The sequence below is a fragment of the Limanda limanda genome, chromosome 4, assembly GCF_963576545.1.
Source record: "Limanda limanda chromosome 4, fLimLim1.1, whole genome shotgun sequence".
Classification (NCBI taxonomy): domain Eukaryota; kingdom Metazoa; phylum Chordata; class Actinopteri; order Pleuronectiformes; family Pleuronectidae; genus Limanda; species Limanda limanda.
In genome coordinates this window covers 24537686-24554125 of record NC_083639.1, presented here as the reverse complement: position 1 = coordinate 24554125, position 16440 = coordinate 24537686, and the positions used below count along the sequence as shown (strand labels likewise).

Here is a 16440-nt window from a genome sequence, read left to right as displayed (position 1 = left end):
ATAGGGCCTATAGGAGCAAGTCAATGGATGATTGGCCTATGCTTATTATTTTCATTAATATTTTCCTTTGCCTGTTTACCACAGCTGCTTTTATAGCTTAGAAGAGCTGCAGAAATTTCTTTGTGACATTGTCAAGGTGAAAATAAAACTTGATCTCTCTAAACCCACATGAACTTTCAGTAAATTATCTTTAAAGAACAAGATATTAGTTGTGTGTGTTAATTGAGTATTCCATCACTGACTGAACGACTCCCAATTCACAATAGCACAGTAAATGATCGAGGCTGTATTTGCCCACCACCTGCATCACCTCTCTTTCCAAAGTAGCCTACATGTCATCCTGTCACGTTCAGGTAAACTAATGAAACTATGATGGAGCTCCTCCCTGGTTTAGGGGTTAATGTACCTGTGAGCTGCATTGTTCTGTAGTAGTTAGGTCTATTCCAATAAACGATGTACCACCAAAACCACATTTCAACTGGGAATTTGTAGAGTATTTAATTCAAGTATTTTAGGACAGAGTGTTTTGAAAATAACTTTATTGTCCATAAGAAATAACTGTCGGAGGAAGAGAACATTAACTGCTTGCACTCACTCAAGGTTTGCACGGCTGAGACCCCTGCAGGAATCAGCCTCTATACATAGAGTAGCTGTGTCTCGAAATGCCACATGGAGTATTATGGATATAGATTTTCTATAGAGGTAATAAATGTTCTAACATTAGAGAGCAGTTATATTTGTAATACTTGACAATTACTCGTGCATTCTTTTGACAAACCTGAAAAACTGTGCAGTGAGAACACAAGCTTCCACACAATGGAGAGAAACACTTTCTTTCATATTACTTCTGCCATAATTTAAAATAGTGAAAAACAAAGCTTTTTTCAAAAGTAACAGGAGGACTGAATTGGAAACAAGCTTTAGAATACAGAGATCCACTTAACTTCCTCAACATTGAACAGTCCTGCAGAATGACAAGGAACTTTAAATATCAAAGGTCAGCTAATCCTTTGTACAGCGGCTTTCCAACATAATCACAGTTTTATTAAAGAACGCCTCATCAAATTGTAAAAAAAAAAAAAATTAAAGCACTTATTTATATATATGGACACTTGACAAATTCAAGCTTTTCTCTGATAATTTCTCTGTCATCTTTCCAATTCAAGCATGGCTGCAGCACAGCTTTCCTCAGTGTCCAAGAAGCCCAGTGCCTGCAAAGAGACATAGACATTGACACTGAATCAGAACCTTTCAATAAAAGACACCAATACAACAAAAACAGCAAGTCCATTGTAATATTTTTGAAATGATCTGATAACATACACAAAATAACAGTGTGGTCGAATTTCAAAGCTTAACAGTCAAACTCAGCATTACGGATACAATAAAGTCCGGTGCTAAAATGTATTTATCTTTAATACCAAATAGGGAACCTCAAATCCATGCATTCACAGATCGAAGTCGGAATTAAAAATTCTACAACAAATAGAAAGGCATGTAACAATACTCCAAGCTCCAGAGCTCGGAATCAGTGGCCACACCTCTGAGGGTTTTCAAACTGAATAATTAAGTAAATTCAGTCTGATCATCAGGGTTGTCCCTCTCAGCTTTAATACATCGATGAAGACAAAACATTAACATCCTCCATGATGAAGGGAAAAACTAAAACAAATGCTCACCTTTAAATCCTTCTTCAGGCATTCTCACTGTGAAGGAAGGATATGACTGTATTAGAACATTATCATCATTTGACTTTCTTTTTAAATAAATCAAGACTAATGAGTCATCTACAGTGAAGGTGAAAATAAGGCCTCTTACCCTGGTAGACATCATCCATTGCAGCAAAGTCTGCTATAGGCTCATCAGCCTGAGGGGGAACAATGAAATTAATGTTTTGGATTTTAGATTATTGATTTCGATAAGAATTCAGCGTTAAAGGTGCAGTGTTAAAGATTCCTCTGTGACCATCCAGCCACTGGAGATTCAAAGAAGCTGTACCTTCAGACAGATGATGCTTTCTGGAATAACGCCCAGACTGCCCAAACTGGCCGAGTCATCTGTCAGACTTTTTCCATCAATAGAGAGGTTCTGGTCAAATGGAGCTACGGAGAAGGCGTGCATAATCTAAAAGATCGAAGGGAGGTTTATTTTTTATTTGACTTATATCATATTATTATTAATAATGACTTATTATTATTACACTTGATCTGGTTATTTGGAGCCCTCACCTGTATTTTCAGCTCTTTAAGTGTCTGATTAGCTGAAACTATGAGTGCTTTCTCTCCTCGGAGTTTCCTGTGCCGGGTGCTTCTCCTGGTTCCACCTAGTTTGGTCATGTTGCTCACAGGAACAGCCGCTGCTGAGGCTGTGCTGCTGTCACACAGCTTTAGCCGCTTTGCACCATTTGCACCATCTTCTGACTGTAAGAAATGTATGATTTATGTTAGATACATCAATTATTATTGAACATCATGGTTTGTTTGTGACACAGAACCATCTGCAAAGTCTTTGTTGGAAACAGAAAGGGCTGGTGCTTTCAAAAAGTACATGTTAAATAGTATGTATTTATATAGCGCTTTTCTCGTGACCACTCATAGTGCTCTAGAGTATAGTTTTCCATTCACACACACAGTCATACAGTGCATCTATGTGCAGGACTTTTTCTGTATATGATTGGATGAACCATCTGTCTATCACTGACAAAGCCCATCGAGAAAAGAGTGAAAACACGTTTTCCACTGAGAAAAGCCTTCAGAATTATCCTTTGCTCTTTCAATGAAGAAATACTTTCCTGCAAATGTATTCAGGAGGAAACATTGTTGTTGACAGTTGCTTGTCATTGATGTCACACATCTGAAGGAGCCTGTATTTCCTCCCTCATAGGACACTGATTGATCTGAACAACTGTGGTTCAGCCAAAAGTAAATAACTTGGAGCTTTGACAGCTGGATTATCTCTTTTGTGAAACCTGTCTGTGTCACAAGATTCCCTTTTATAAGTTCCACTGATTTTACTGTCCACTGGTACTGTTAATTGAATACTGATGGGTGAAACAGAAAACATGAAGATCAAAGAGCAACAAGACTATATATTAAGCAGGTATAATCTCTAGTGCAGAGTGACACGCACACCACCTATTATGGGTCTTCAGGTAGCCATTAGCATCAACTAGCTTGGTAATTCTGTCTTTCATTTGTCAACCCCTTCAATTAATTTTGGCTTCGATTTCTCAAGAGGTAATAGATAAGCACACATGCTGAATATGTACAGGTAGAGAACATAAAATCATTCACTCCACTACGTTTTCAAACTGTATGGCTCCCAGTAGAATATTAATTTACCTGTTTAATGAAGCGAAGCGTCCTTGGGCAAGATGCTGAACCCAGAAATTGCTCCTCATAAAACAAAAAAGTGCTGCTAATGGATGCACTGTATGAATGCGTGTGTAAATGGGTGAATGTAAAACTGTACTGTAAAGAGCTTTGAGTGGTCATCAAGCCTAGAAAAGCGATATATAAATACAAAACCATTTACCCTTTAATTGTATGTTTCGATCTAGAAAATCTTCCTTTGTTTCTAAGGCGGAGAGTTATATAATGTTGTTACTCTATGCTCTTTAAAAGCAATGTGAACAAAGGGAATTTACCAGAACAACCAGGATGTCTAGTTTGATTGTATTTAGGCAGGGAGTATTTGGCTGCCTTTACTACTGTTATGGTCGCTCCTGTTTCAACTGCTGCTTGCAGTCAGTGGATATCATGTGTGTGTTGTCACCCTTAGTCTTCTGCTGTGGCATGGTGAACCTACCTGGCTAAAGTCTGGGTCCATCTCTCCATCCACCTTCGGAAGTTCTTCTTTCTCGTCCTCTGCCTCAGAGCTGCTGGCATTTGTCTCCGGAGCTGCCTCCTTTAACAGCTATGCATCATATATGCAATGTAGAAAAACACAAACTTTAAGACTGCACACAAGACAATACAGTTGGTGATAAAATACCTCTCTCTGTTTAATTGACTTAAAATTGGCTTTATATTGTACCCTCTGGTCTTCGATGACTTTCCGGATGTAGATGGTTGCCTGGGTGTACTCTCTGAGGTCCCTCTGCTGTTGGAAAAGGAAGCTCTCTCTGCACTCCCAACACAGATCTAAACACAATAACACACACACGCGAGTGTAACAAAAAGGCTTAAGATTCAAAATGGCCCTTCAATTTATCAAAAAATTCCACATGCATATCCTACTTTTTTTCAGTTGCATCGACATTTCATACTTCTGATGCTAAAGGAGTGTAACTACCATCTTATAAAAGCTGTAAATCGAAGCTCACCGAAGGTGCTGCTCTACACAAAGGAAGAACTTTTTTTTACAGAAAATATTTTTTTGTCAATATTTAAGCCTACAGGCACTGAATGTTTGGCATTTGAAAATAGATGAGTGTAGTGTTATTTTTAAGTATATGAAAGAAGTAAATTAGATGGCAATAAAGTATACTGCAACAAAAACAATAAATATTCAAGGTTAAACATTTGGGGTAACTGCATTCTCACCAGGCTGGGTGGTGAACTGGGTGGTAGGTCCATTTGCTGTGGCTTGTTTAAAGCAGTGGATGGAGATGGGCTGGTCCACAATGAAGAGTCTGCTAATCACTTCCCATTCGTTGGGCCAGAGCAGAGCTATACTGTGCAGGACAAACAGCAAAACAGGACATCACAACAATGTGCAGTCAGTATGACTTGAGGTCATGTCGTCATATATTTTCATTTTATTAATGCAACTTGCCCAGTTATTTTAAAATTATTAACCCAGCTGTTTAGACTAGAGCTGTCGCGATTAGTCGACGTCATCGTCGACGCTGAAAATGCCTCAGACGCATCTTTTTTAAATTTTATGAATTTACCTTTTCGATTTCTAAAACATTTCATTTCAATTCATTATAACAAATGATCTTCTTCAATATCACTGCGTAACGCCGGGTTTACACCGTACGCCGAAGCGCCCCCACCCCTTTCTTTCTTTTTTTTTTGGAGGAAAATTAATCGTTTAATCGATTATTCGACTTATCGGTAAAATAGTCGACAGATTAATCGATAGAAAAAAAGTCGTTAGTAGCAGCCCTAGTTTAGACGTTCGCAAGAGTTCTTAAGTTTGTACGTGAAGCCTGACAACTGCCCATTCTAAGTTAAGGGTTTAGTGTTTGTTTTGGATCTACTTGAAAGTTTAACTGCTGTTCCAGTTTTTTTTAATCAGTGATGGCAACATAATTCATTAAAATTTGCTGGGCATATTTAAAGGGTTAAAAACACATAGTGGCCAGGTAAGAGGTTCAAGCTACGACACATGAATGTCATATTATAAAAATTTAATTTAAAAAATGGGAGTAGGACGAGTTAACACTCACTATATACATAAGTAGATTTTGACTTTTACAAGTGAACTCCACAAGTCCCTTTTAGATAAGCAGAACTCACTGTTGTGCATCTCCGTTCATCAGGGACTCATAGGTAAACATGAACCCTCCATGGGGGCAGAGAAGCAGAGTGTTTCCCACATTAGACACTGGAGAGGATTTTGTGGGTCTCCTTGAAAACACAGATGTGAGGAAAAAATCATTTGCTGTACTGACTAAATCATACTGTAAAATAGTTTGTAAATTACGAACAATCATTACTAATGAAGCAAATCTGATACTCATGAGTGAATACAGTCAATTGTAATTTTCACAATGTCGTTTTATCAATTTCACTACTGAAACAAACATACCTGATAAATTTTCTCCACTCATCCACAAAGAACAGAGGAACTATGTAAAGAACATCTGTGCCCTGGAGAGACAAGCCAGAGAACAAATAGTGTATTCATCTACCAGCCACAGTGATAATGTGTCATTTTAATAAGAAACAGAAGCTATTTATAACTGTAATAACTGTAACACACACACAGACACACACACACACACACCTGAGGCCATTTGGTGAGGGTTGGCCGATTCTTCTCATTGAAAAGGTTGAGCAGCTGGTTCTTCTGGTCCAGGGCCATCATCTTACTGATTGCCTCATTGTCCTTCTCCTCCTGTTCTAACGTCTGGACACAAGACAACAATAACTTTTTATTCTTAAAATTACTCTATGGCTTACATGCTGGACATATCTGGGAACTGTGGAGGTATTACTGTGTCTGTATGACTACAGGTTTCATCAGTTTGGCTCCTTTTTTGGGGGTGGCTGTGGCTCACGGGGGGAACGCTGTGTAAATAAATCCCTTTAACATTCCCTTTATTTCCAGGCTAGGGGTTAAGGTTAAGCAACAGAGCCTAAACAGCTATTGTGCAGCCAATCAAAACAGCAGTACTGTGCATAATTCCACCTTCACATTTACAATTTCAAAGTAGGCATAGAGAAAATATTAGTAGAAAACACTGAAGAGTTAGGGGGTCAAAATAAAACATAACAATTACATTTTTGAGTATTTAAGTGAGGGACCAGTTTATTGCATCCTTAAATGTTTTTAAATAGTTGTATGTCAATTCTGTCGTAGCAAACACTTAGCTCAGAATGAATGATGAGATTTTTCCAGTGCTTGACAAAAAGAAAAAAATGTCTTCTTATGCTTCAATTTCACTGCAAATTTGACAATTATATAGAGACATGGCTATTGTCTTTCTCACCAGGCACTGCTGGCAGGGCTCTTGGTTCTGGGTGAATTCTGGGGCTTTGGAGAAGTATGCCCTTAGCTTGGTCCAAACTTCAGTGGATACTAACTTCCGTTCAGTCTCGAGAATAGTCAGACCCCCTACAGCAGAATCAAACACACACAATTAAGAGCAAGTGCATCAAGGATTGAACCTCGGGTTCTATTGTAATAGCAATGGTGACAGATTTTTTTATTAATGTAGTACAATGTCAGTGTTAAAGGGTTTATAGATGCAAATGATAGGACGTACCATGACTGCAGACAATGTCTTCATTGAAAGTCTTCATCTCATCCTCGTTGCCCTCTGAGAGCTCTGAGCTGAACTCTACAACCAAACAATTCACCAAGAATGTTAACAGTAGGGTTCAGTAATGAAAGCCAAACCACTATCGATTGACAATATATTCGCGCAGGTGTTGTGTTGCCATTATAAGCTAATGCATGGAAGGACTTTTTGCCAATAAGAACATAAAATCACCTGATCATGGCAAGCAGAAGTATCATCAAAGAAACTCTTAGCAAACATGTGCAGCAAAAGATTCTAACATGATGGATTTACCTGCTCTATATGCAAATAATCCAGACTATCATTTGTGTTCTTGAAAACCAAATTATACTGTTTTCACCCAGGCTGAGCTTTCAGATGTGTCCAACTACACTGTATGTGTTTGTGTTGGTCTGTGTTTGCGTGTCAGAGAGGGAAAGAGATGGATGATGGAATGAATGACTGAATGCGCACAGCTATGAAGAGAGATTTGAGCCATTTAAGAAAAGTATTAGTCATTATGTGGTTATGTGTGATATTGTGGCTATAATCAAATGAATGTAGGACACTGAGAAGAGTAAAAAAAAGCATTTAAACTGTACTGAATCAGAAATGTCAGATGTCTGAGTATGTGTTTGTGTGTCAGCTGGAGTGAGTCAGGATTGACCGAATGGATATATTAATATAAATCATATAACATATAATAAGTCTTACTATTTTGTAATTTACAGTGAAGGGCTAGGTATCGCCATTGCCCATTTAATTTAGTTTTCTTGCCTGACTAATATATTATTTGTATTGAGTTACTGTAAAGAATAATTTGTATGGTGTTTATTAAGTCTAAAAATGTCTGCACTAACTCGCCCTTCCCTGCGCTTGCAAATGCACAACACCATTCAACAGTCTTGCTCATCAAGTTGAATAGTGAGACTTTGAAGGGCAGGCACAATGGCTGATGCTCACCTTCTTTGATTGCTCACTTTGAACACATGCTCGCAAGTATGCCTCTCCACCCACTACTATTATATGTGCTTGTAGACTCACAAGTTCACGAGCTGGGAAATTTTGAGACTAAATAAACGCTATGAATTACGCCACTTGTGCCTTATTGCTAACACAATGGTTGACAAATCAGAAGTACAAGAGAACACAGAAGGAAAAACTAAATAATTTCCATTCCCCCAACCTTTGATGTGTGGTCCCTGTCCATTGGTCTGGCCATTGCTGTGTTTGGTTTCATGTTCATCCTCCTCCAGCTGTTCCAAAGCCAATTGCCTCCAGCTACGCAGAGATGCTTTGCCCACCCAGTAACCCTCGCCACTGAAACACACACACAATAAATAAAGACCCATGATTATATTCCAGTCTATTATCTGCATTAGTTCTGAATTACTCCCTATTCACTTGCTGCATATTCAAATAACTATTTCTCGCCCCTGAATCATGAATCACAGCTAACCCATTAACACTTATGCTTGAGTGTTTGCACCTGAGCGTGCGTTTGACCAGGTTGGAGACCTCCTTGTAGTCTTCATTGAGCTGGTTCTTCAGCCGCAGCACTCGGCATCGTTGTCCAACACACTCACTACACAGAGAGGAATCTGAACAAACAAATAAAACTGTTATAAACGACAAACATCGTTCATTGCTTTTGAGCGGTTTGTGCTAAAGACATTTGTCGAGACTGTGGTTAACTTTAAGTATAAAGTTTCTCATATACAAACAAGTGTATTTCCAAAACTCCAGAAATAAAGACAGCAAATCTAAACATGGTTTCGGTTTCATGGTATTTCTACTGGTGTTAATGATTAGTTAGTGAATGATTAATTCAGCTTCTTTGACTGTTCCTCCTGCGCAGTACTGTCCCACTAACAAGCCATCTTATTTAGTTGTAGTAAAGAACCTGCCCACATAACCCTGACCTCGGAGATACACTCTAAATAAGGACGTTACTTCACTAACTTCACTCCTCTGTTTATTTTATAACAGAGGGATAAGTAGGCTCTGATAAAAGAATTGAGCAAGCTGTGGATAATCCACAATCTGTTTGGGTCTGATAACATGAGCACATATTTCATTTGATGATTTTAAGATTTTTCATTAAAAAATTATAAAGTCAGAGTTTTGATACGTAGCTAACTATTTAATGAATAGCACTTAAACTGATTAATTTGAGAAGAGACCACAGCCTTTGTAAGACCTACCGTCCAGTCTCGGCCCTCCGCCGTAGCGCTCATAGAGGAGCTGAGCGGCTTGCAGAGAAATCCTCTTGGAATCTCCCACCTTGTCTGGGTGTAGTTTGCCGTGTGAACACAGGAAGAAAGAGTTGTCGATGTCTTTTGTGGAAGTGGAGTCATCCAGCCACTTCTTCAGCCAGTCCAGGGGGATAAACTCATATGGTTCACCTGAGGAGAGAAGTGCATCAACAAGAGACACAGGATCATTAATTTTGATTCTTGAAATAAAGAATTCCCCTGTGATTAACAACTGTCAGTGAATTTTCTCTTACACGTACACGCCAAATGCATGTTAAGTATGGGAATTGAATTTAAGTAAATACAAATAGGGTTATTGTCTAATAATGTTTTAGCTTTGTAAGAATCACAAATCATCGTGGTTCAGGTGTGTTGTGGAATACTCGCAGTTTTACTACAGGCAGGGGAGCTGTAGTATGAGTGAAACAAAATCTTCCATTAGTGGGATTGTCCCTTTGTCACACTGTCATAATGTACTTTTATTGTTTATATTTAATTTTCTAACTTAAAGTCACAACAGACATTAAACTCTTTTCAATGTTTATGTTATAGAGTGTGTGATTGAGGAATGTTTTTACCGACCTTCTTTTGTGGGTAAAAGCTCGTAGAGTTCCTTCACCTCCTCGTGCTTGGCCTTGCCCTTATCCACGCTCTGCTTTCTCATATCTGCCATTTCATTGCACCACTCCTCAAATTTATGGTTGTCTTGGTCCACCAACCTCTGAAGGAAGGCTGGCAAGAAAAAGACAAAATCATCCACTAGACAAGGCAACACAGAGCAGGTGGGAGTTAGGGCTGAGAAATGAATTTAATTCAAATTAGCTTTTGCATGATGTACAGTATAAATTGTCCAGATCTTGAAAATGTGATTATTGCAGTTGGCTCAAAAGGGTATTTTAGGTCAATAGCTGATGTCTCAGATGACGTGGTCCAGGTGGCTCGCTGCCTCGGACCAATTCTTGAATTTAATGGTTACATCTTCAAAGAAGACGGACTAGAGAACCATTCTGGATAATGGTCTGTATTCTCAGTTTGTGTTTGCTATCCAGGTTTGAAAAGCGCAGAGATTCTACTTTGCTCAGTCTCTAACTGACTATTAAGGTGGAGCATTGTGCTCTATGACAGTCTACGATAGACCTTGCATCAACTGGAACACAAACAGGTTTTAAACTTTTAAAAATGTGTATGACCCTACAACCCAGCTCTAGTGGTATAAGCTGGGAATCATTAGGAATAAGAATCATTTGGGTTAAAAAAATAAATAAATAATAATCTCTACTTCTCACCTGGCACCTCGATGTTGGTCCTAGAGGGATCTGAGCTCTCCTCTTCCTGGACCTTATACACCAGCATGTAGGCATTTCTGGAGCAGTGGTAGCCTTTACTGCACTTTGGCTTTCGTGTCTGGGACTTAACGGTCTCGGCTAGGGACCATGAAGATCAAGAAGAAAAAGTTACAACTCAGAAAGTGTAAGGGTATAGACTTACAGACATGACCCTCATGATTTAAACTAGTGCTACTTTAAGTCACCAAAGCAACATGAAAGTAGAAAATACACTTTTTTTACAAAACCTTTCAGCTGTCTTACAAAATGATGGTTAACAAAAAAACAAGAATCATCCCTGGCTTTCAGCAAGGAGTAAATGTGTATTTATTGCTCACCAATGTCCTCCTCGATGCCAAGCTGCAGCTTCTTGCCTTCCATCTTCTCAATTTCCTCATCGTTGAATTTGTACCAATCACCAGTACGAGCATCCTTCACGTGGGCAATGTAGTGGCCTGAGTACGCACTGATGCCCCGATGGATCAGCACTGCACTCAGTTCATAAACACACTTCTGGTCTGTAGAAACAGTCAGATCAAACATGAATCAAGCTCAACAACACAATGTCAGATTTCTCAGGCAGTAAAGTTGCTGTGACAGTAATCAATTGCCCATCTGAAAGTACACTGCCTCAAAATTAACCATGTTTTTTTCACCCATAAGACGTCACTCTTGCTTTCTAAATTGAAAAAAATTGGTTTTAGTCCTTAGAATGTAAAGAGATGAAAAGAAAACTGAGAGTTATTTTTTCTTTTATATAGCTAACACATATCAGTGTGTATTGACAAGCAAGGAAGAGTGCAGATTGTGTGTATGTGTGTGTGAATCACAGAGATTAAACTGCTGATACCCTCTTTTCCTTCCAGAAATGGCCCCATGTCCAGTTGCTCTGGAAAACTGATGAAAGTGTTCAGCTTCTTCTTGTGGCCTGTTTGTCTGAAGAACAGAGTAAGGTCACTAAAGTTTCTGTTCTCCCACGAACAGACTGTTAATACAACTGCCCTCAGTAGTTAACCAACTACCTTAACTAAACCCCCCAAAAAAATTTAAATCTAGCACTTTGCACAGTGATTTAAAACATTTTTTTATTTCCAAAGCCACAAAATGCAATTTATTGTTGTTTTACACAATGCACAACAAAGAGATAGCTTACCTATCAAAGACAAAGCGCATGAGCTGGAGGTTGAGGGTTGGAGGAAGGCTGTTCAGCTTTATCGTTCGGGTGGCGCTTTGTTTACTCTGACAGCTCTCACAGAAGTAGCAGTTATCACCGTCCAGCTTCTCCTCCTGCAAGGTGGAGAAGGGAAAACCATTATGAGAAGAACACACAAATACACTCATCAAGACATGGAAAGCAGTATACAAACTTTACTCCAGCAGATTATGCTTCAGTCTACACTGTTCATTATAAGTAATCACTGATAAAACAAGTGCATGTATGATTCCAAAAATCAATTTGATAATACATTTGAACAGGCATTAAATGATGCTGCTCGCCCTTAAACATTTGTGTTATACTTTTGAGCAGTTAACACAGCAGGAAGCTTTTTCAAATCTTGGGACACTGAGTCTGTCCCTGAGATTCCAGGAGTCTGACACATTTTTGCTCTTTATAAAAAGGATGGTCTTTCAGCACACTGCTGTCACTCACACGATAGGGTTATCGACGTCGGAGTCCCTCCTCCGTTTGTGCACTGTTTTTCATGTCATTTTTAAGGTCTCAACCTTCTTACTGTATGAAGTGCCTTGAGATTATGTATATCATTATTATGTGGCAGGATTTCTACACGGAGACTGACAAAAGTTCTTTGTGTGTTTGGATTCATGCTGTGTGTCCTAAGGAGCATTTTTTTCCTTTGTTGTGTTGCTGACTCACTCAACATTTTACAATATAAAAATCCCAAATATGATTTACTGCAATAGATGAAAAGACACTCTCTGTGATAATAAATAATCCGTACCTTCAGGAACTCTGTGACACACTCTCTGAGGTTCTTGTGACCCTGGATGTTGAGCTCCAGCTCGTAGAATCGGGATGGGAGAGCAGAGGATCGTCCACACTGATTACACCTAGAAAACAGTCAAACCAAAATATCAGATTCCACCACAGCACTGAGAGATAATAGCTCCCACTTGATCTGACTCAATACTATTCCCCCCCCCCCATTCCTCTTCAAAATAAGTCAGCCAAAAAGATAGATAGCATGACTTTAACCTTTTTCACAAGAAAGAAGAACAACGCCTCTCGCTGAGCAACAAGAAAACTTAACCTCTGTCCACTTTATAGTCAAAGGGAACTTGTGACACACTCGAAAGTAATGCTCTTTTACTTTTAGAAGATTTTAGAAGGCTAACCATACAGCTGTAGGTTATTATGAGCCAATACCTGACACCTCACTCTCTGAGGATCAGCTTTTATCTTCCTGAGGCCCCAAAGGTAACAGAGTAAGGTCTAATGTATTCTCCACAAAGTCGAGTTAAACAAATAATGCAATGAAGGTAGTTTTGACATTAATCCAGCACAGAAGTTGGAATGAGAAGATCAGCACCAAAACGACCTTCCACACTTTACGAGAGCACAGTTAGCTAAATTTCAATAGTGACATTTTGAGGAGTTGCAATGTCTATAGCCTACTCATCTGACACTTTTCCACTTAAGTACAAACTTAATTAAGGTTTAAGTATTGAGTGGTCTTACACAGTAACGTAGGAGAACTGTCCACAGAACTGCAGCTGGATGACATTCTGCAGGTTCGGGTTCTTTTGCTTCGACAGTGTGTCCTCCAATAGAGACAAGAAAAGCTTGGAAAACTCCTGAGCATCCTGAAAATGAAGGGTTTGAATTCAGTCAGTGGTCTGTAAAGAAAGCGCATCTCTACTTCCTAATAGACACGTTTGTATTATTAACAGATGAACACATTTCAAACTGTCAATTTAACTTCTGGGAACTTCTGATGGGTGTTATTTGTTTTTACCATTTAGGTACAGAGGAAATAAAATACTAAACTCAACAAAGATGTAAGTGAGAAAATTCTGGCACAACTCTCACAATGAGGAAAAACCAGTAAAATCAATATCCACCATCATGTTTTCAAAAGTGATACTAGCCATGTGTTTAGTCAGTTCAAGCTTTGATAATTTACTAAATCTCATGCGGTGATTTACCTGCTGCTGTCCTGTATCCAGGCCCAGTGCTTTAACCAGGCTGGAAGGATCTATGTACCTTCTGTTGCTGTTCTGCAGCAGTGCAAACAGATACTGAAGATGCTCACAGATGGATTCGGGCTCGTACTCTGAAAAAAAACATAGATGTCTGTCTGAGAGGTGGAAATTCTTACACTAAACCTACAGAGACATTAATACATGTTTACAGTGTGATGTGGGTACTTATAGTAATTTGAAATTATTTGAGACTGTGTCTACAGTCAGTATTGCCCCTGTATATTTGGCAGGCCATATATATAAAGATTGAAAAAATAATTTTAATTAAATTCATCAAATTTGATATATATTGATGATTCCTTTGGGAATGATGTCCAGCTGCACATTTTTTTCAGTACTGTTGGAGGACTCTGTTCTCAGAGAACCTGCATACTTGTTTGAGTAATGCTATACTAGCTGACAGTACATGCACTCCATGAAGTGTACAGTTTGCACAAAAATACCCCAAAATGTTGTTCAAACATGTGAACTTAAAACAGAGAATGAACAAACATAAATAAGTGTCCTCAGTATTTAGTTTTCAGTTGTACCAGACTCAATGTTATGTTCCTGTGCCCTTGAATTATGGCACTGATAGAGGCTCCTCCGCAACTCCAGGTTGTGGAACCACACTTGCAGGAATGTGTTGACATAACATGTTGCACCCAGGTTGGTCAGTCCGACAAATGTGTTCTGGAAGGAATCAGATACAGAGAAATAGATGAAAAGTGTAGATCAACTGCGTCATTACACATTCCTCCAGCTCTGGTCTGATGATAATATCCTGGGACTTCAGCTGTCCACCTACAATAGACTGGTAAGTATATAATGTAGGTGGATAACCTGATGAAATAAAATACCTTGTCTCTGCGCTCTGAATTTGGATCATCAATATTGTGGAAAGCATTTTCATCTATGTCCCCCAGCCATGCCTGCTCCCCAATGCCCACAAGACAGTTGGGATTCCCTTTGCAGTTCCTCCTGCACAATAGAGTCATGATTTACTTCAGTATTTCACGACCAAATTTAGCAGTAACATCCAACTGCAACCTGCTTAGTGGATACAAAAGTAAATACAAACTCCATGCATGAATCAGTCCATCTTTCAACTCTATGGAAAAGGTCATTTTTACGCATCTATAAACCACAGAGCAAGATTAAGTTCTGCAACATATTAGCAGTTGTGTATTGAGGTGCCTATTGCCTACCGACGTGTGTATTAAGGTTATTCTGGTATGTGGGATTTAGGAGTGGTGTGGATCAACCCGATCGTTCAAAATAAGTCAACGAAGCAGCTCTTAAAAACAATACAAATGTGTCCGACAACAATGGAACTAACCAGACCTGTAATGCACATTAGCACATCTCTGTAAAGCTGGGACTTAAGCCCTCAACATTAAAATCTAACTTCTGCTACTGATATTGTCATTGGAGTAGGCTATCACAACATATGCACCCAGAAATGTTACCATCATACCTGCAGGCTCCTCTCTTGCAGGCCGGGAGGTTGACGCGATATGCTAGCTCGATATGCTCCTGTCGGATTTCTTCTGGTTTCACCGCTTCCACCCAACGCCAAGCCGCTTTCTCCAGTTGTATGCGGGGAGCCATAATCCTGCGATGTGTCGTTCAGCACACAGTCAGATACATGAGTCGGAAAAAAAGAGTAGCAGGGTTAGCAAAAACCGCTTCTATGAATGCTAACATAGCCGGCTAAACGGAGCTAGCCGAGTTCTTGCAGGTCGGAGCCTGGGTCTTACGAAGCTCTCGTTAGCTAAGTAGTGCTACTTAACCTAGCTTACAAATGTCGGCCTGGTAATTCCCTCCCTGTCATATTGCTCTTGAGAGTCAAGCGTATCGAATCACATCCCAGGAACACACAGAACAAGACAATGAAAGACACCACGACTGATAGTATTTGCAGGGTAACGCCAGAGGTAATGATAACCCTTGTGCTAACGTTAGCTAGCTAGCTAAAATGTAGCTAACCCGACCGGCAGTGTTAGCAAGTCATTTTCCCTGCACTTTCCCTTTAGCGCTACCTGACGCTAACGTAACGAGTTTATTGTGTAAAGGTCAAATGGCTATCGAACCTTTCATGCATGCAGCTGCTTCACCAAATATTTATGTATTTTCACATTTTATTCACGGTTTATTTTAGATTTAGCGCCCTTGCGTCAGTTTATAAATATATTATTCTCCGCTGAAAATCAACACGACGTCAAAACGTGACGTCGACAACGTCTCTGTGTTGTGACGTCGGCGCTGCACGGATGTGAGCCTTCCATTGTCTCTACATGTCAATATTACCCATAGTGTATGAGCGACCAGTCCTTCAAAACGATTTAATGGAGTATAACCCTGCTCCAATAATATATAAAGCTTATCACTATTCACTTCCCAACAGTAGGCTATGCAAAGTTTGTCTCTGTCAAAGGGATAAATATATGGAAATTATTTAATATTAAATACGCAATATATGTGTATGTGAGTGTGTTTTAAAAAATAAAAATCTTGTTTGTTTCTGTTTGATGGAATAAATTTTAGGGCCTAATCGGGTTGCCAGTTTTAATGATCAATGTGCACATTTATAGATAGATAGATAGATAGATAGATAGATAGATAGATAGATAGATAGATAGATAGATAGATAGATAGATAGATAGATAGATAGATAGATAGATAGATTACTTTATTCATCCCCGAA

At 39.1% G+C, this 16440-nt stretch overlaps 1 protein-coding gene across 2 annotated transcripts; it reads right to left on the bottom strand.

Annotated features, from left to right (window-relative positions):
* Window positions 1-522: 522 nt before the first annotated feature.
* On the bottom strand, window positions 523-15883 carry usp48 (ubiquitin specific peptidase 48). Of its 2 annotated transcripts, none has more exons than XM_061069911.1 (28): window positions 15827-15883; window positions 15211-15348; window positions 14594-14714; window positions 14285-14426; window positions 13698-13825; window positions 13231-13355; window positions 12494-12602; window positions 11686-11819; window positions 11383-11468; window positions 10871-11050; window positions 10494-10631; window positions 9790-9939; window positions 9157-9357; window positions 8442-8553; window positions 8139-8272; window positions 6938-7012; window positions 6662-6786; window positions 5956-6078; window positions 5758-5819; window positions 5466-5576; window positions 4545-4675; window positions 4036-4142; window positions 3808-3915; window positions 2229-2420; window positions 1999-2124; window positions 1819-1867; window positions 1680-1706; window positions 523-1211 (listed from the first exon to the last, which is right to left on the bottom strand). In XM_061069911.1, exons 1-28 carry the CDS (start codon window positions 15835-15837, stop codon window positions 1189-1191), a joined length of 3168 nt encoding a protein of 1055 aa, XP_060925894.1. In that variant the 5' UTR covers window positions 15838-15883; the 3' UTR covers window positions 523-1188. The 2 variants fall into 2 exon arrangements, with proteins under 2 accessions (XP_060925894.1, XP_060925893.1); XM_061069910.1 differs by lacking the exon at window positions 15827-15883 and adding an exon at window positions 15536-15764.
* Between the last annotated feature and the right edge of the window lie 557 nt (window positions 15884-16440).

What these genes read in the sequence shown, in the direction of transcription:
- usp48 (XM_061069910.1), bottom strand. Translation starts at nt 15,567, where the DNA reads ATGACAGGGAGGGAATTACCAGGCCGACATTT. An exon ending in AGCCCTGCCAGCAGTGCCTG is followed by an intron (nt 6,079 to 6,661) that starts GTGAGAAAGACA and finishes TCTTGTGTCCAG; the next exon opens with ACGTTAGAACAGGAGGAGAA. An exon ending in GCCTGAAGAAGGATTTAAAG is followed by an intron (nt 1,212 to 1,679) that starts GTGAGCATTTGT and finishes GTCTCTTTGCAG; the next exon opens with GCACTGGGCTTCTTGGACAC.